The sequence below is a fragment of the Lissotriton helveticus genome, chromosome 12, assembly GCF_964261635.1.
Source record: "Lissotriton helveticus chromosome 12, aLisHel1.1, whole genome shotgun sequence".
NCBI classification, from domain to species: Eukaryota; Metazoa; Chordata; class Amphibia; order Caudata; family Salamandridae; genus Lissotriton; species Lissotriton helveticus.
The window spans coordinates 274,838,189-274,858,694 of NC_136073.1; the positions used below are offsets into that span (position 1 = coordinate 274,838,189).

A 20,506-nucleotide genomic window follows, 5' to 3' on the forward strand; every position below is an offset into this window, starting at 1 on the left:
AGTCCACCGGCGCCCCACCTACGTTCCAGGACCTCCAGACTTACTCTACATCTCTTCCCATTCCACAACAAGAGGACTAGGAGGGAATCCAGTTCCCGAAAAATCCGGTGCGGTATCTCATAAAAGGACCCCTGCATCGTGTAGAGGCAGCGCGGGAGGACCACCATCTTGATCAGAGCAATCTTTCCCATCAGGGAGATCGGAAGTGTGTTCCAGAAGGCTATACTTCCCTTCAAACCCCGGATTATCCGTCCCCTGTTGTGGTGGAAGAAATCGGTCGGATTTCGACTAATCCAAATCCCCACATAGCGAAGTGTGTCCTCCACCCACGGGAGCCCCATCTCCGGGCGTTGGACCCCCTCCCAGTCAGATTGTTCTCCGAGCGCATACAGCTGGGACTTCGCCTTATTCACTGTGAGGCCAGAAGCAACTGCAAAATGTGTGAGCTCTGTCATCAAAATGGGCAGCGAGTTTGCCGGCTGACTCAGATAGACCAAGGCGTCATCCGCGTATAGAGACACCACATGCTCCACGTCCCCTACTCTGACACCCTGGCCCCGTAGCACCATGCGGAGATGACATGCCAATGGCTCCATCGCCAGGGCGAAGAGCAGGGGGGAGAGGGGGCATCCCTGACGTGTGCCCCTCAATATGGGTATCTCATCCGAGACCCAGCGACCCGTACGGACCCTGGCCACCGGACTGGTATACAATAACTTAACCCAGTTTACAAATCCCTCCCCCAGGCCCATTTTCAAAAGCACCTTCCAGAGGTAGGCCCATCAAATCGAGTCGAACGCTTGTTCGATGTCCAAAAAGACCAGCGTACTCTGTTTAGCATGTCCCGCTACAGTTCGCATGACGTGGTCCTGGCGACGAATATTCCGTAAGGTATTCCGACCCGGGATGAACCCCGACTGGTCATCGTGGACCAGGCGTCTAAGGTGGGGGAGGAGTCTGGAGGCCAGCACCTGGCTGATGATCTTCAAGTCCACATTCAACATAGATATGGGCCGATAAGATCCGGGGAGGAGAGGGTCCTTGCCCGGTTTGGGAAGCATTACTACCGTTGCCGCCCTCATGGAGTTCGGGAGCGAGCCCCGGTCATAGGCCTCCATGGCCACCTCTCGAAGTCTTGGGACCACGACCCCCGTGAACGCCTTATAGAATTCGGCCGCTAAGCCGTCCATCCCCGGGGATTTTGCCGTCTGCAGATGGGCTATCGCAGCACGCAATTCCTCCTGGCGGAGGGGCCCCCCCAGGTCCTCCTGGCTATCCGCCTCGATCTCGGGTAGTTGTATTCCCTCGAGGTACACCTCTATATCCTCCGCGCTCGCCAAAGGCTGGGACTCTGAATATATTTTACATAAATGCGATCGAAAGACCTCGGTGATCGCCTGCTGGGTGTATACCATCCTGCCCAACCCATTCTGGAGTGCCAAAATCGGGTGAGTTTGGGTTTCCGCCTTTACCAGACGCGCTAATAGTCTGCCTGCTTTGTCACCCTCCATGTACCATCTCCGCCTGCTGGCCGTCCTATTAAATTTGCCAAGCGAAGCCCAGGTTTCTCCCAACTGCTACCTTGTGGCCGTGCACTCAGGCCGCTGCTCCTTGTCTGCGGGGAAGTCCCTTTCCATCCTTGCCAGGCTGTCCTCGTGCTGTCGGAGTTCACGTTCCAGCACCCGCTTTACCCCTACCTCCGTGGACATACACATCCCCCGGAGGACCACCTTCATGGCGTCCCATTCACTCGCCCTCGTATTAGCTGACCCCCAGTTCACTTCTAAATAAGTCTCGAGTCCTTGCAAGATAGCCTCTTTAGAAGTGGGATCCCCGAACGCCTCCGTGTTAAGTCTCCAGAGTGGGATCTTAGGCCGGGGACCACCCACCAAATATGTGAGCAGGAGCGGGGAATGATCAGACGGGTAGCGTGCCAAATAATGGATCTCTTCCACCCTGTCTATTACCCTGCCCTGAGGAAAGAAGTAATCCAGTCTACTGTGCGTGTTGGCAGCAGGCGTGTAGCACGAATACACCCGTTGAGCTGGGTTGCGGTGTCTCCACACATCCGTCAAGTCATAACTTTGGAGCATCTGGGCCATTGACTCCTTCATTTTAGGTTTGGCGTCTTTGAGGGGCATCTATCTATTGGCTCCCATCAAGTGATTTGTTCCATAGCTAGATCATGCCATAGTCCTATTAAATCCCTGCGCAATAGGGGGTGGCTCTCTTCCTCAAGAAAAGAGCAATGATCTGTTTTGCTGCTCTTGCCACATGCCTTATAAGAGTCTTATAGGATGTCATTCTCTATAGGTTGTAGGGTCTGATTTCGAGCAGTATTTGTTGTGGGCCAGGAAATATTTGTGACACAGGATCTCCCTTTCAAAAAGTCTGTCTCACCGCAAATGCTCACTAGATGTGAAGGAGTGTTTCTTGTACCACTTGTACATTTGCTTAATATGCTGCCTCTCTATGTGAAATACTGCAATAAGACTTTAGGGTATCAATCCAGTGCTTTTCGCATTGCTTATTAGTAATCTCCTTCCCTAATAGGCTATTACTGTTTCCCATTGTTGTTTAACAGTATCTTTGCCTGCCCTTTTGCTATTGTGGGATGTTGGTATGTGCGAGATATTAGCCCATTGCTGCATGACAAATTTCATTTAATGTTTTTCATAAAGCTTGGAAAATCTGTAAATAGATGGCAAATTGGGCAGGTAAAGAGTCCAATGTCTTAGTCTGTAATATTGCATTTAAATTAATTCAAGGATACCAAATTCTTGTTTGTATTGTTAAAAAGATTTTATTCCACCCTAAGCTGAATAGGTCATATAGTGTTTGGCATTTCCTGCCTGCCCTTTTAGAGATGTAGACCCCCCCTTCCAACCTCCAAATGCCGATGAGAAATGAGGATTGAAGATAAGTTGAGTGTTAGCTGATGGATATGTGGTTAAACCTCCCCCTTATTGCCACCTGGTTACAGAACTCAGAACTCATGGATAGTGTTTAGTGCAGTTGCCAGCATTCCCTGTTCTCCATTCTGTATCACGTAGGATTGTCCAAGTTGCCTTCCACCACATTTTTAGGTGGTTTGTGATATTCAGCCCCAAGTGTCGTATTGCTGAATTTATCCACTGAAAGGGAACCACCTAATGTACTTTTGGTACATCTGGCTGTGAAACTGAAATGTAAAGTATTACTGATTTTGCTTTGTTTACATGGGGTCCTGAGACTTCCTCAAATAGGTCCAATGTTTTCACTGTTTCTGGTCAGGATCTTTGGAGGTCTGTTATAAGGAGGAAGACATTATTCACAAACGGTCATATTTTGTGTTCCTGGTCCCTGCAGAAAGTACCCATGATCCCATTGCTCACTCTGATGTTAATGATGAGCGGTTCGGCCACTAGTGCAAATAGTACCTTGGAATGTTGGCATCCTTGCCACATGCCTCTGATTAGGTTAAAGCTGTGAGGAACTCTGGCCATTAACTGGTACGAAGGGCTTTGGGTTTTTCTAACTTGCCAAAATCCAGTCTTGTTAGCCATTTTTATTTCTTCAAGAGTCACCCCAAAGTATTTCCAACTACCTTGCTAAATGCTTTTTTGGCATCTAATGATAGATGGATCACTTGGATGATCCTATTCATAGAATTTCCTTTGCAGTGAGATAGTTATTGGATATTCTCGCTTTGTTGTCTTTGTTGTCTTTTTTAATGAAGTCTACCTGGTCAGGCTGGATAATCTGGGGCAACAGTCTTGAGGTGTATTCTAGAACTTTAGAGCGTTTTTGCATCTGTATTTAACAGAGTAGTGAGTCTGTCAGATGTGCAGTCAAGGTTTGTTTCTCATTACAATACTTGCCTCACACATAGAGGGTGAGACCTGTAGCTCTTGTAAATGTGTACTGAATCGAGCAGTTAGTTTTACACCTTCCTTGGAGACAAAAGGTTTGATAAAATTTCAAATGGAAGCCATCAGAGCCTGGGTTTGGTGGACCTCCGAGAGCTCAATGAGGCTTTCTAGTGCCCCTTTGTTCCTGCATGAGTTTGAGCCAATGATTGTTTTCTAGTAATTCTCCATCTTATCCTCATTCTTGTTCCCTACTGTCAAAATGTTGATAATCTCTGAAGGCTTCTAGTTTGTCCCTCTCCTTAATGGCCCAGTTGATATCCTCCTTATTCACATTCAGTATATTTGTGTCTGTTCTTCATGGATGTATTATCCTGGCCAGAAGTGTGCCTACTGTGTCTCCCTCATCGTACGAGTGCTGGCATAGTTTTAATAGTGCAGTTTCTACACTGTTTGCCCTAATTGCCGTTGGTGTTTCCTACAGTGCTTCTGCTTGTCTAGATGTTCTATGGCATTAATCTGTTAGCCTGTGCTCAAGGTACCCTCTCTCGCTCTCTCACTCTCTCACTCTCTCGCTCTCTCGCTCTCTCTCGTGACAAGGGAAAACTACGGTCCTTTGTTTATTTCAAAATATTCTTGAATCACTGATGTTAGTATTGCTCTGTGAATTGGATCTGCCATAGTGTCTTCTTTCATCATACAAGCCTTTGTCCGCTAATCCGATATGAATTCTAGATGTGCGTGATAAGGTATAGAAATGATCAACTTAGTTACTTTGTTTAAACAACGAAGAAATGAGGATGTGGTCTGTTCTTGAGTATGTAACGCTGTTGGAGGTAAAATGAAAAATGGTTTTGATCGGGTTGGAAGTACCATCATGCTTCAATTCGCTCATGCTCTAGGATTTCCCTTTTCAGTGCTGTGGACATTCGGCCTCTTCCTAAATATGAACTTATTTAAATCCATGTTGAAATTCCAGGCTATGGTTAGTGCTGTCCAACTACTCGGTAACTCTTCGTATTCAAAAATTGGTCTCAATGTTTGTTGCAGGAAGGGTTTTTTGAGCAGTGTCATAGGAGCATATAAATTGATCCTGTTTGAGAAGATGCATTTCCTAAAGGAAACCTCATCTGGGTAATGTCTGGCAATGTAGCTCCATATCTGACCATTAACAATAAGAGACTTTAGTTTGAAATCACTCCATCCGCCATTCCCCCGCCCCCCCCCCCCACCCCCCCACCCCTTGGAGGTTTAATTTTGTTTAAAACACATTTAATTGAATTTTTCATGTTTGAATAGGTACGTTCTATGAAATGATCTATGCCAAAGTACACACAAGCCAATTAACAAAATTGTTACTGGCCCGATCAGGGGGACTACTTATCGGAGGTCGCCCTAGTGTATTTGGAACGATACATGCAAGACTTTTTGTCGGTCCCCATTACTCCGGATAGTATTGTTGAGGCCATTGATGATCTGCGGGGGTCTTCGGTGCTGGGTCTGGACGGGTTTTCGGCCCACTTCTACAAAGCGTATAAGGATATTCTGGTTCCGAGGTTGGTGGAGGTATATGCGGAGGTGCTTGAGGTTGGTATCCTTCCCCCTACGTTCAGAGAGGCTGTGATTATTCTTTTGCCTAAACCGGGGAAAGATCCTAAATTGTGTGGCTCTTATCGGCCATTGTCGTCGTTGAACCTAGACTATACAATTCTGGCCAAGGTTATTGCAATTCGGCTGTCTCTATTGATGGAGTCTATCATATCGCCGCCGCAGTCTGGATTTGTTCCGCACAGATCCACTTCCCTTGAGTTGAGGACTCTGTACACTGTGTTGCACAGGATCGACCCTTCCACGCCTGCCGCTGCCATATTTTTGGATGCGGAGAAGGCATTCGACTCCCTTGAATGGCCCTTTTTCCTTTGTCATGCGTCGTATGGGTATGCCTGAGTGCTTTGTTTCCACAGTTGCTCTGCTGTATACCAGTCCGACGGCTAGGCTGCGACTTAACAGCACTTTCTCGGATTCTTTTCTTTTAATCTGAGGTACGAGACAGGGGTGCCCTCTGTCCCTGCTCCTTTTTAGGTCTCTGCTAGAAACGCGCTGAAAGCGCGTTCTCGCCAGAGAACTATAGTCTGCATCTCAGAACGACGAAGGGAGACAAGACGTGGTCGCGCGCAGCGTTTCCACATAGGATAACGTTGTGCGCGCGGCCAGGTCTTGTCTCCACAGCATGGCATGGCAGCCCGGATCGCGTCGCGCGCCTCTCTGGAATGCAGGGGGAGTCTGCAGAGGGGCGCGCGTCGCTGATAACAGCACTCTTATTTTTTTAATTATTGTGGCCAGACACGGGCCGCGATAACTGAAAGCATATGTGCACGTGCACCACGTCTTTATTAACTTTTGCACCCTGCCATCCCCCAGAGCCCACACCAAAGTAAAATTTCCCCGAGACAATGGCCACCGACGTTCTATGCATCCAGGCCCAACCACTGACCCATCGTCTCGGCAACGTGGAACTCCCTCTCCTGCACTCCGCTGGAGGCCCCCCATGACGAACAGCCCAGCAATCCACAATCCAACTCCCCCACCACGCCTCTAGTGCTCACTCACCATCTAGTGCCATCCACACAACATGCCGTGCTCTATAAGCAATCAGCCCTCTCTAACTGTTCACTTTGCATAGACGGCCGTCCTGCACCCTATCACTCCCATCCCCTCCCGAGCACCCACCTCCCTCCAAACAGCGCCCCCAACCCCCGTAGACCGATGCGCACCTCGCAACACCCCTCCAGCAAACCGGACCCCCTCCGCGTCCCGCACGCCCACCCGAATGCCCACTGAACCACCTGGCCCGCCTCCCCCACCAAAAAACCCGCCAGACATCGACCCCGCCTCTTGCCCCCGACAAACTACGCACAAACCCGTCCACTGGCAAACACCAAGGCGGCCCAGTCAAACGGGCTTTGCAGGCTGAGCGCCTCAACCATGATCCAACATTTCAATGTATTTTCGCAACGACAACAGAGATATGGGCCACCAATCAAAACCCTTCCCCAAACCGACCACCGGGATCAGTCCTCGCCAAAACATCCCCCGTCCCGAGCAAAGACCGCACACATCAGAGGAGGCATGCATCCAGCCATCAACCTCCCCGCCGAAAAGCGCACCCGAGAATAAGGCATAGCCAATAGCACTACTCCGGACCTTCCGCGACCCACATCCCCGACACCATGGACGATGTGCCATACCCCAGCTCCACTCGCGCGCGTCAGTGTGTGTGTGTGTGTGTGTGTGTGTGGGGGGGGGGGTGGTACCAGTTGCGAAAACTACAACCAGCCTATGTGCGAGTCACCACCCAGCAACACAACCAAGGCCGTATTCAAAAGCAACATCTTCACACCCCCAAAGTGCACTGCATCGACCCTGGGGGATGTTGCTAGCCACCAAACGTTCATTACGACAATTACACTTGGAATGCGCCTGTGTCTACTGAATCCCAGGGGGCAAAATCTGCACAAAGGAATCGTGTTTTCATCGCATCCTTCGTCCGTGCCACCTTTATTATAAACAATGTGACGGAGATGGCGTGCAGTGACAGCATAACACTTGAGCGGGTGGGGCGATGTCGTTTGGAGGCATAAACCATTTCTTCTAACCCGCCCTTATTAGGAGATAGTGCCTGATCTTGTACTCCTTCACCCTCCAAAACCTTTCTCCCACGGAATACTACGATCTCACCCTCCCTATTATCTTTCGCCTTCGTTTATTTCTAGGGCATCAACTTCCACAACTGCTCGATCTCTGCTCCCTTGTTGACTAACAAGGTCTAGACGTATATAAGGAGGTCCATATAAGACGCGCAATGCCCCTTGACACCACTTGCCTTTGTCTTCTGCCATCCATATTTGCTCCACTCACCACCTTACTGGCCGCGCACCCTCATTGCGCAGCCTCCCCCTCCCCCCCCCCCCCCCCTCGTTCCTCAGACCGTCGCCGAGCTGGACCCATGCTCATCCCTAGCGGGCGACCCCCACCACCCTTCTCCGCTCTCCCAGCCCCTGCACCCTCCCCCCTGCTGTCCCGTGCCCTTTCCCCGCCCGTTCTCACCTATAACCACTACCATGTAGCTCCCCCCCAGTCCACCCCTACCCCCCCCACCTCACCTCGCACTCTGTCGACGCCGCACCTCTTCTCCTGCCAATATTCCCCCCCTCGCGCCAGCATCGGACTGGCCTTCGTAGTGTGTTGGGTATACCAGCGTGGGGCACTATACACTTCTTGAGAACTGTGTTCTGCTGTACAGCGCATAGACGCACGTAGTGCCCCACCACAGGTACCAACAACCAGGAAAACAAGCATTTGCAATGCAATAGGTGTCGCATTATTAAAGTTTGAGGTATTGGCATTGCTAAATAATGCAACACCAATAGCTTTTGTTGCAGTTGGTGTTGCAATATTTAGCAATGCCAATAGCTCAAACTTAATTAACCCGAGACCTATTGCATTGCGAATGCTTGTTATTTTAGCCATGGACCCCTTGCTGCGTCAGTTCCAGGAGAAGCACTTACACCGGGGCCTTCAAATCCGTACGTATCCTCTTCTTATTTCTTTGTATGCAGATGACACTGTCCTTTACGTTAGGATGCCCCATGTCAATTTAGAACCCCTGCTGCTAGAAATCATTCGGTTCGGTAGATTTTCTGGACTCCGTATTAATTGGCACAAAACTGTTATTTTCCCTCTTACTTCTTGCACCACCGCCTGGCCTTGCGAATTCCCCTTGGAATGGTGCAGCAACTCGGTTAGGTACCTCGGGATTCATGTCCACCTTGACACGACCGCAATGATTAGACTTAACTACGGTAGAACGATTAGTTCCTTGGAATCTCAGATCGTGAAATCGTTACGTCTTCCGTTGTCCATGGCAGGCAGGATTGCTATTATTAAGATGGTCGTCCTACCCCGGTTTCTCTTCTCTTTTTAACAATATCCCCATCCCGCTTACGAAGATTTTTTTCCTGCAACTGCGTACGTTATTGATACGGTTGGTGTGGGGGGACAAGATGCCTCGTGTGTGCTGGAAGACTCTTACCTTGCCATATGACAGGGGTGGGTTCGGGGTGCCGGATTTTTATTTGTACTATCTTATTGAGCAGTGCTGCTACGCGTATGCCTGGTTCCACCCGGATGCCCGCGTCCCATATTTAAAACCAGAAGCAGATTTGGTTCTTCCTCGTCAGCTCATTCATATTCTGCCCACAGGATTCCCCCGGGACCCACGAGATGTTCAAACAGTCTCGACCACGTGTTGGGCCTGGGACAGGCTACGTAGGCTGCTGGGATTTGAGTCATTATATTCCCCTGAATTGCCTCTTCCTAATCCTTCTTTGCTTCCGATTACTGGGGAGACCCTGGTCCAGCGTACTTTTGAGAAGTTTCAAGTCCGCTCATTTGGCGATCTATTCCCGGAGGGTCATGCTTTTTCGATCTCGGAGGAGGACCGCTTTAGTGAGGACACTTTTATGGACACGTTCGTCCTGACTCGTGTTCGCTCCGCTCTACGCTCCGTTTTTCCTCCTCTCCTGAGCCGGCCCCTCCATTGACTTTGTTGATACAGAGCCCGGCGGGTGCGCATTTGATATCCAGATTATATAAGCAGTGTTGTGCGATTCGACCTGTGTCTGATGCTAGGGTGCGGGCTGCCTGGGAGATGGATTTGGATAAGACTATTACTGATGATCAGTGGGAACAGTGTTGTAGAGCCACCGGGGAGATATCTTTGAATAGCAGACACAAATTAATCCATTTTAAGTTTCTCCGTAGAATGTACGACACTCCCATAGAATAGACCACACAAGGCCACATCATTGTTTAAAGTGTATGTCTCCCTTTGCAGATTTCGCTCACCTCGCCTGGACATGTCCTAAAATACATCAGTATTAGACGCTTGTTCACACTACACTGGGGGACATACTATCCATGCAGCTTCTTCCCACCCCCGAGATAGCCTTGCTGGGATATGTGTCCAACTTTCCTCGGAAGTGTCGTAAGCTGGCGGCCTTGGGGTTTTTGCTGGCCAAACGTGAGATTGCGCTATTGTGGGGCAGCAGCAGAGTCCCCACTCGTCAGGCCTGGCTTAGGAGCTTGGAGTTTTGCAATGTCCACGGTGAAGAACTTTACACCTTACTCCTCTGCACTTCACGACCTGTGGACATATGGGGCCCTTACAGAGAATACGTGGCCCGACACAAGGCGGCACAGACCTCACAGATAGCGGCTGGTATAGTCCCAGAGGAAGTGGGCTAGATGCATTTTGCCAGATGTGACTGATGGGAGCTGTTGGACGAGGGGCTTCGGCACTTTTACCTCCCGACTGCTTGGCTTAGTCCTCCTCCCGGAGTCATTGGTGTCCTCTTTTATTCTGAACTACAGTGCTGAATGGTTTTCTGTATAACGTGTGTTTTATATTGGATTGTACCTCGCTTCTTGCCTACGTCGCCGTGTGTCAGTACACTGCATGATTTATAATGGTTGTTACCTGTCGCTACTGTTATTATAAATTGCATTGCATCATTACTGCTATTTGTCTGTGTAAAAACTAGAAATGAAGTTTATAAAAAAAAAAATATAATTGTTACTGCATGTGATACAAGTATAGTAGCTCAGCTGCATATAGAATTCCCATCCCCCTATCCATAACCTAAGAATTGTGTACAAAGCAATGATCTGGTGCACATTTCGGCAGCATCTTGTATCCTAAAACAGTTCTACCCTCCTAGAACTTCCCCCCACCCATCCCTCCCACCAGGCGTGTCACATACAATCAGTGTTTGATCTACAGACTGGGGTACTGCACATTAGCTTCGCAAATGGAACTAAGGTAGTGCTTTGGGATCCAACCCTTAATGAGGGTGGGGGCTGCTTTATTTATTTATTTATTTTTGGCATTTGTACAGCGCTCTGTTACCCGTAGGTGTCCTGGCACTAAGTGTTACTCCTGAGATAGAGGCAGGTTAGGGAATCAGATGGTAAACAACCATGTCTTTAATGCTTTTCTAAAGGCCATGAGGTCCGTCAGTTTTCTGAGGGCGTGGGGCAAGGTATTCCAAGCTTTGGCTGCGCCCAGCACAAAGCTTCTGCCTCCCCACCGAGCCCTCTTAAAACGAGGCATCACGATCAACCCCATGTCAGCTGATCTAAGATTTCTCGTCGGACGGTACCAATGAAAGTGCTGCCGAAAGAATAAAGGTTCCTTGCCTTGTAAGGACCGCAATACTAGGCATAGGGCTTTAAAAAGAATAGCATTGGAAGCCAGTGCAACTTGACCAGCTCCTGAGACACGGAAACAAATTTAGGGATCCCCAAAATGAGCCTTGCAGCCGCATTTTGAAGTACCTGCAATTTGTTAAGTACCTCCTGTTGGGCACCAAGAAATAAACCATTGCAATAATCCAACTTTGCCATGACCAGCGTTGTGACCACTGTTTTCCTGTCGCGGTCAGGGATGAATGGAAGGATCTTGCGAATGGATTTAAGGAGGTAAGCCACCGAAGAAGATAGGGCACTGACCTGGGGACGGAAGGTAAGTTGATCATCGATCAACACCCCCAGATTTTTCACCTTCGCTACTGGGCTGGGGGCATTGCCCATCTGGTCTGGCCACCAGCTTGGGCTCCAGAAGTTGTTGTTTGAACCAAACACTATAACTTCGGTTTTAGCCGAGTTCAATTTAAGGCAGTTAACTGCCATCCAGTTCCCAACTGCCAGCATACACTCCTGGAAATTCCTAGCTACTTCTTCTTCCCTCCCTGGTAATACCGACACCACAATCTGGGTGTTGTCTGCATAAGATGTGAGATCAAACCCTTGTGCCCGGATTACTGGCGCCAATGAGCTAACGTAAACGTTGAACAACGTAGGGCTCAAGGACGATCCCTGAGGAACTCCGCAGGGCAGGATGAAGGGTTTTGACTCATAATCTCCCAAGGCCACCTTCTGGACTCTGCCGGACAGGAAGGCTTTAAGTGTGTCAAGCGCTTTCCCTTGAACTCCGCGGGTCTTCAAACGGTCAAGTAGAATCCCATGGTGGACCGTATCGAAGGCCGCGGAGAGGTCCAGCAGCACCAGGGCTGCCCTCCCTCCCGCATCGGTCACCGCTCTGATCTCCTCAGTTGTTTTAATGAGGGCGGATTCCGTGCTATGGTAAGGTCTAAAACCATGTTGAGAGGGGTCCAAGGATTGAGTGGCAGCCAGGAAGGAGCTTAATTGGGCGTTGAACGCCTTTTCTATTAATTTAGCTGGTAATGGGAGCCTTGCAATAGGGCGATAGCTATTTGGGTCCCTAATATCCAGGTTAGGTTTCTTTAGAAGAGGCAAAATTGATGCCTGTTTCCAACAAGCTGGAAAACCTCCTGTCCCAAGCATTATGTTGAAAACGGACACCAGCGATGAAACTATCAGATCTGGGGCCATTTTCATCACTGCCACCAGACAGGGGTCTGACGGAGCACCTGATTTTGCTGCTAGCAATAGCCGCCTAATTTCTTCACCATTTACTGGTGAAAAGCTATCAAGATTATGTCCTAAGGATGACTGCATAACAATTTCTGAGGAGGCCGCCTGGCTATTCAACCTCTCCTGACTAGAGAAGGCTTTGAAAATCGTCTCCACCTTACTTTGAAAGAATCTGGCAAGATCTTCACATAATTCAGAACTTGCGGGAATGGCCGCGGGAGCCGGGTCAGCCAAGGCTGCCACCGTCGTAAACAGTTCCTTCGCCGAGTTCTTAGCCCAGTTTATGCGGTTGGTATAGAATTCTTGTTTTGCCTTCCCCACCGTTTTTTTTATAAGTTAGGAGACTTTGTTTCAGACGGCTTCTATCACTTTCCCTATATTCCTTCCGCCAGACCCTTTCCAATTTTTTACATTCCAACTTGTGATTTCTTAGTTCCTCCGAGAACCACGGCGCTGAAGGCCGTGCTCTGGCAAGGAGGCGTAGTTTGGGTGGGGCAAGGAAATCGCACGCTTTATCAATCCAACTAGTGTGGGCAAGCGACGCCGCTTCCACCTCTAATGGAAGGGGCTCCTTTGAGGAGAGCAAATAATCTTCCAACGCGCTACCCTCAATTTTATTCCAGGCCCTGCATACCCTGGCTGTTTTAGGTGGGCACCCCCCACCTTGGGATTTAGGCACGAAGATGGCAAATAGCAGCGCCCTGTAATCAGACCAGGTGAGTGGTAAAGATTTAGTAAAGCCCAGAGTGGGGTGGTTCGAGAAAATCCCATCTAGGGTATGGCCGGCGTTATGCGTGGGACCACTAACCAGTTGTTTAAGCTCAGCCCCCTCCATCAGGTCAATAAGTGCGTAGGTGTCTGCATCCATGGGGTTTTCTAGATGGAAGTTAAAATCTCCCAAGACCGTAAAGTCCTTGGAGCATAGTCCCTCCTCCAGAATACTTCCCACAGAGCTCAGGAAGATGGTTTTAGACCCAGGGGGTCTATAAACTAAACATCCGTTAAATGACTGATGGTTGCCTAAGGTAAAGTTAAAAGCTACCGCTTCACAGCCGTCCACAGTTAACGGGTGAAAGAGAGCATTAAGAGAGTCATGATAGATCACTGCCAAACCTCCACCTTTCCTCAATGGCCGGTCCCTCATAAAAGTAAGGTAACCAGGGGGAGTGGCTTTAACTAAGTCCGGGCAGGAAGCAGCATCCGTCCACGATTCAGTCCCAAAAGCGATTTTAATATTTTCTTCCTGTATTAACAGCGCACACTCCAGGCTGTGCTTTACCAACGATCTAGCATTCACCAGGAGGCAATCAAAGGTACATTCCACCGCTTTATACTTTCCTCGATCTACTCTGGATAAGGCTTTAATGGGGGACATTAATACCGCAGGGATCGCTCTCGTGCAGCCTAAGCAGGCCTGTGGACTTGATGGTTGGTCCTTATTCATATTTAGGACAACACAGCTAGGTTTTCTCACAGGTCCCATCAAGTCTTGCAATGTTTCTGGGCTATATGTCACCCTCTGTGGATCTCCCCTCGTGCAACCGGCAGCGTGCGTGGCCCTAGGCCCGGGCCAGGCTCGGTCGGGCGCAGACGGGCTTACCTTTGGCGTGCGTCCGCTGCGCGGTCGCGTCATCGCGACCTTTATGCACCAGGGGAACAGGGTAGGAGAAAGACTAGACTGCTCGACCTTGGCCCACCACAAGATAGCGGCCGTCCGGCGAGCGTCCGGTCGCAGTTCCCCTCCCTGTCTCCACCCTTGTGCTAAGCTAGGGGCTAGAAGCTCGCAAATCAGCCTGCCCCTCCTGCCAGGAAATCGGTATTTACAAGGGGGTAAGTTGATAAAAACTGCACTTTTTAAAAACGGGGTAAAATTATACGAATATCTCCGTTATTTAGGAGCTGTGCACCGGACCTAATATTGCACAATAACACCTGATAAAACTAACAAACAGATTAAAATTGACAGATACCTCCCTAGCTCCCGGCTCACGCCTCAGGAGCAATACAGGTCGCGCGGTCGCGTCATCGCGACCTTTATGCACCAGGGGAACAGGGTAGGAGAAAGACTAGACTGCTCGACCTTGGCCCACCACAAGATGGCGGCCGTCCGGCGAGCGTCTGGTCGCAGTTCCCCTCCCTGTCTCTACCCTTGTGCTAAGCTAGGGGCTAGAAGCTCACAAATCAGCCTGCCCCTCCTGTATTTACAAGGGGGTAAGTTGATGGTCTGGTTCCGCCTTTTCATACAGTGCACAGTGGCAAGCTATCTAATCTATTTCACCAGGAGCTTCAGCCGTGGGATCCTCGTCGCTATAATTGTCCGGGATCTTCAGTAGCACCACCGTTTCCCATGCCCTCGCTGCCTCTAATGCCCTCTCACTTCTCGTTCATTTTGCTAACTGCAGACAAACTATTCCTTCACACTCCGCCCATTTAATTAGTTCCGTTTTCCATCTTTTTACATTTGGGCCCTTCTTTGCGTTCAAATGCATAGATATATCTCGTTTAGCTAATAATAGACCCATATCTAGGAATTTGCTTGTTACCTTATTTTTGGCTGTGTGGGGGAACCAATGTAAGAGACGGGACCCCATAGCTGGCTCCTGTTCCCTGTCTGTGATCTGTCAATAATGCGACCACTTCGACCCAATAGCTATCCAGTTGCGGGCAATCCCAAAACATATGCTGAAATTCTGTCTCCTCCCTATTACAGCGTGGGCATGCTGCTGTATGGGTGTCAAAATATTTGTTCATCTTCGCCGGGGTGAGATATGCTCTATGTAAAACATAAAAGTGCACCAGTTGGAATCGGGCATTCCTGGAACTCTTCCACGCCAGTTCCACAAGATCAGCCCAGGTCTTTTCCGGAACCCCCAGATCTTCTCCCCATTTTAGCCGCAGCACAGTCCAGGGTACTAGCATTTCCTGTGTCATGAGCTTATATAGACACGTGACCGCCTTAAAGGTGCCTGCCGCCCTGACTAGATATTGACACCCCATCCATGTCTGCGGTTTGAGGCCCTCCCTCCAATGTTTCCGGATAGCCGGGGTAAGCGCAGAGTGTATTAAAACAGCAAATCCCCGACCCTTTGGAAGTTTCATACTGCTGTTTACCAGCCCCTTGGCTCTATTTTCATACTGTATTCCTTGCATAAGATTTCCCCCTCCGCTCCCCTGCAAACTTACTTTCACCAGTAACTGGCCAATTAGACCTGACTGAAAATCCCTACCAATCTTCGCAGAGTCATTGGAAGGTTTGTCCTCTGGGCATTGACTTGTCTTTTGTAGTGGGGCAAATAGAGAGTGGGTGAATTGTGAGGTCCCTTCATAATGCCTTTCATCCCTTGTAGATGTTAAGGTATGAGACCCTTCTGACCCAGTCTAATTTACCTTGCCCAACCTCTTTTGCACTGTCAGCGCGACAATGATGTTTCCTTTTTCCCTTGATTACCTCATTACGTATTTCTTTCTCCTTGATGACATGCATTCTAGTTAGATTGTCTAGAGGGGTTTCTTTGTGGTTCTTTATTGTGAAGAATATGTCCAGTCGTTGATTTGAGAGACTTCTGGGAGGACTCTGATTTTGTGCAGTTGGCCCTGTACAAAGTCCTGCAAGTCCTCTCCCTCTGCCCCCTCAAGGTCTGCTCCAAAATTGTGCACTCTCTGCTGTCCACTCTGCCACAAATTTCAGCAATCGCTGTTCGCATTTCTTGAATACATGCCATCAGATTTTGTTTTAATGATCTTACTTCGCAAGCATCTCTTGATGGCAGTGTTAAAGGCAAACCTGGGTGATATTGGTGGCAACCCTTTCATTGTTGTCCACAGGTTAGCCTTTTCTTCTCTTCCTCACTCTGCACCTTCACTTTTTGTAGTGGTGAGCGACTGGATGTTTTCCAGGTCATGCTTTTTTTTGGGGCCTGCCCCTTACCGTATTTGTCCGCCTTGCTCCTGCCTAGGTGGGGTGTCAGTGTATGACCTTTCAATGTTCGGGCTGCCTGGTTCTGCTCTTGGAGGCGATCCTGGGCCTTCTCCCTCCAAGGTTTACAGATTTTGGTCTGTGTAACGTGTAATGGGGGTTCGTTGATATTGTCCTATGGTGCTGCTTACAAGCTCTTTGCCCATCTAATGCAGGCAGTTTGTGCAAGGCACAGCTTCAGTGATTTACTCCGGTTCCCGGCCTGATTCAGGCCCCTAACTGTTTACTGTCCCTGTCTCCTCCTCAGTCGACGCAAGTTTTACAAGTAACATTTAGTAACCAATCGAGTCTCTTGTCTAGAACTCAGTAAAGATAGCCTCTTTTGCCACCCTCCTGCAGATCAACAGGTTCCATCACTCACCTCTTTCTGAGTCCAGCCCTCTCTCCTTCGAAGCTCATTCTCACCCGGAAGACTTACTTGCATATTGCCTGCTCTGGCTTTCAACTTTTCCCAGGGTGGTGGAGTAAACTGGGATAGAATGTCTCTGACCCCCTTCAAAGGACCCAGCTCTGGGCCTCACAGTGTCTCTTATGGCGACTGCCTGACACAGAACTGCAGCTTCAGCTGTCTAGTTTGTGCACTACACTGCTTCTGGAAGCTTTTTGACTCACCTGGCCAGTATTGACTCCTTCTCCCACTATTCTATGGAGATAGATATGCCAGGGGCTGTGTAGCTGTAGGGCGGAAAGGGTCTACTCTGCTAGCTACCCCACATTTACCTCAGCCACACCCTATGCAGATGCGCCATAGGTGACTTCCTGCCTTGTCCCAGGCCTGCTCCTCATGCTGAAGGTCTAGTCTCAGCTGCCCCCACAATGGCGGTATGGCGCTCTGACTTCTGCTCTGGATGCCAGGGATCTCCAGATACTGATGTTGAGGGAAAGGTGAGAATGCTTTAATTTGTATATATGATGTGATTATGCAAAAAGACAAAAACCAATAGAAAGAAAATTATTCCTCTGCAGTCATAATTTAGTCACATGTTTGAGGTTAGGGAATGCTTGCATCCAAAGATGTCTTTTACCTTTCACAATGGCAATTGCTTTACTTTTTGTTTGTTTTGGGAGTTGAGGGGGGGGGCAGGAAGCCCCTTTGGTTATTTTTATGCTCAACTATTCATTGTGGAGGCTGACTGACTATGGCACAGAGCTGTGCTGTGTTTTGCCTGTGCCACTCAATTATGTTGTATATTTGGTACTAAATTAGTGACTTACTCTGCTGCTGTGAACAGTGGGAAGTGGCCAATCTGGTTGGTGCCGAGCAAGCTCTGCTTTAAGTAATAGGCATCAGCAATATCTTCTGTTCAGTTTCAATAGGCATGTTAGTGATGCTATGAATGCTAGGGAATGATGTTTATTTTCTTTTATTACAGGCGTGCAATGGAGTTGAGTTTTGCTCTAGTAAATGGAAATAATATTCGTGGAATGATGAAGGAGCTGCTATACTTTCTGGATTCTTGTGAGCCAGAATTCAAATCCGATTGTGCATCTGGGATTTTCCTAGCAGCAGAAAAGTAAGAACTGTATACCATATTTGCAAATCTTTTTGTGTCCCCCTAGCACTGGACCATACACATTCACCCTCACAGAAGATAGCAGTTCTTAAAACCAAAAGTCACAAACAAAATGTAGTCTTTCTTGATACTATGACCATGAAGGAACAAATCTTGCTTGCTGTTGTTCCATCATCTCTGCCTAGGATTTTTCAACATTTTCGTATTAGTTAACATTTGTTTTCTTCCTTTTAGATACGCTCCTTCCAAACGATGGCACATAGACACTATTATGAGAGTTTTAACAACGGTAAGTTATTTGCTCCTCCTATTAAGTTCAGACTTATATTTTTATGTAATACTGGGAATATATGCAGTACAAGTATAAACTGTCATCAGCCCATACCTAAATAGACACGCATTGACATAGCCAATAGGTCTTGCCTTTGGGACCTTATTAGTATTTAGCCATGCAGCTCGTTATCCTGGGTGAAACAAGGTGGAACGAAAATCAAGATGCGGAGACACTGTGTCACAGAGACAGTGGTATGGAAGGAGCCTGCAAAATCAAGACAGTAGAGGGTCAGAAACAGGTAGCAGGAAAGAGGTCAACCAAACCACGATGTTAAAGAGAAAAAATATGCTCTGAGCCAAAGTGGGACAGACAATCAGAGTTAGAGGGTGCCATAGAGATAAAGGCACAGGCAGGTAGGGGCCAGGAGAAAAACAGGGGCTTAGATAGTCAGAGTGACAGGACTGGGATAACAGAGAAGAAAAGACCCAGAGAGAGAAACTGGCAAAAAGATGGCAGAGTGACATAGATATATAATGAAAGACAGACATACAGGCAGAGGGATGGGCACAGACAGACATGGGAGGAGGAAAAGTGAGGGTCAGACTCACAGCCCCATTTGTTCGCTCGTTCAGGGACTTTTACTGTAAGGAGATAATTCCATTTAAAGCATCTACTAAGAGCAGAGGGTGAGGAGAGGTTAACGTAATGTATTTCCCTTTACCGGCGGCTAAAGGCCCTCCTAGAGCAGCACATGCACGCTGCCTAGGCAAGACCCAAAAAAATTTGACTACGAAGAATAGACAACATTTTTCCATGCTCAGAGGTTTCGCCCTAAGAGCTTCCTTCAAGAAGAGGCAACATTTACAACTTAGGGTAAACAGGTATAAAACGTTTTCCCCTAAATAATTAACAAATGCCTCAAACGCTCATATTCCCGGTATGTTAAAGATAATAAGCAGATTGGTGTGTGTGTGTATTTTGTCAACCGACTAGCGACTGCCATGTTTTTTTTGTGTTTTGTTTTAGTTCTAAATAGTTCAACTGCTGTTGTTGCGACAGCCGCCACACCAAGGTGGCGGCTAATCTGTTCACCATCTAGCTCTGCGGTACATACGGAAGTAAAGCGGATGGGGGCGTGGCAGCCTTAGGGAATGAGTGGATGCAGACATCCATATTGGATCTGCAGTATTTCGTAGCTTGGTCATGTTCGCAGCAATCTTAAAAACGTTAGATGGCTAGTCATGCTACACCGTTTAAAAAAAAAAAAAAAGCATGGGGGGGCCTCTTACCCAAGCCGCATCTCCCCAGTGGGATGGCTTTCAGTTGAATGGGAGACGGTCGCTCGAAACCAGCAGCATGGTTTGAGACAATAGGAGTGAGCTAAAATCCACATTCTTCCCTGAGACCAGTACATCCCCGGTGTGCTGCCGTGCACCGAGCTTGTGTGCCGCCTTGTTCCAAGGCTCAGCCATCTTGGAGTTGGGAAAGCGTTATTGCTCTGTTGCTCACGCACACTCTCGTTGTCATATTTAAATACCGATTACCTGATTTCTCCCAGATAATCCAACGTTAATTTGAAAATTGTAATGTATTGTACACCAAGATGGCGGACTGAGGACGCCGCGGAGCTGCAGCTAGTTGGAGGCTCCTTTCCTACCCTTCCCTTTTTAATCAAACTATGGTGATCTCAAAGTAAAGAGACTGTTTTTTTCTCCTGGAGAGTGGATTTACTAGAGACTTGGCGTGTTTCCACTAAAGAAAGTAATTTACCTGTAGGTGCGCTGGTCTTACCGGCTTTGTTCTATCAGCCATCGGCCATCAACCGGCTACCACCCGGTTATCAGTCCTGCGTCACCAGCGAGCGGCAGCGGCGGATGCTGTGGCTGTTGCGAACCCCTCGTCTGATCGCCTTGCACGCTATCCCGCGGTTGGTCCGCGGGTCGGTGCTCGGCTGGTCGGGTCTCTCGCCGCGGCTGGGGCTGCCTTGCTCAATGGCCGCAGCGTCGACGCTAAGAGTCTTTCCCGTGGAGGGTCCAGAGCGGCTGCTTCTGGCCAAAATGGCTCCAAAGATTGTTCCCAGAGTGACCCGTGCTACCAAGAACGACGTAACAGAAGCAGTGGTGTCGGAGACCGCTGACGCTAGGGGGAATGCAGTCGCTACACCGCCCTCGTTGCCGGGAAGGGCTCCCCTGCTGCCATCGGGTAAGCAAATGCTTCGGCCACCTGTGTTGGTATTGTCCGATATCCCTGCTACTATCGGAGCGAGCCAGTTGGCTCCTTTAAAAATGGCAAAGAGCTTGTAGAGACTGCTACAGGTGCAAGTTTAGTCGGCGGCGGAGATAAGTGTTGCCGCACTCGCAGATGTAATTGATTTTTCGCC

General features: G+C 48.7%; 1 protein-coding gene across 1 annotated transcript in view; it reads left to right on the forward strand.

Moving 5' to 3' along the window:
- Positions 1 to 20,506, forward strand: part of AP1G1 (adaptor related protein complex 1 subunit gamma 1) — an 803,442-nt gene that overhangs the window by 474,315 nt on the left and 308,621 nt on the right. Inside the window, exons 13-14 of the mRNA XM_078671300.1 lie at positions 17,712 to 17,852; positions 18,087 to 18,141. Of these exons, the coding sequence (XP_078527426.1) occupies positions 17,712 to 17,852; positions 18,087 to 18,141 (196 nt within the window). The remainder of the gene's footprint in view (positions 1 to 17,711; positions 17,853 to 18,086; positions 18,142 to 20,506) is intronic.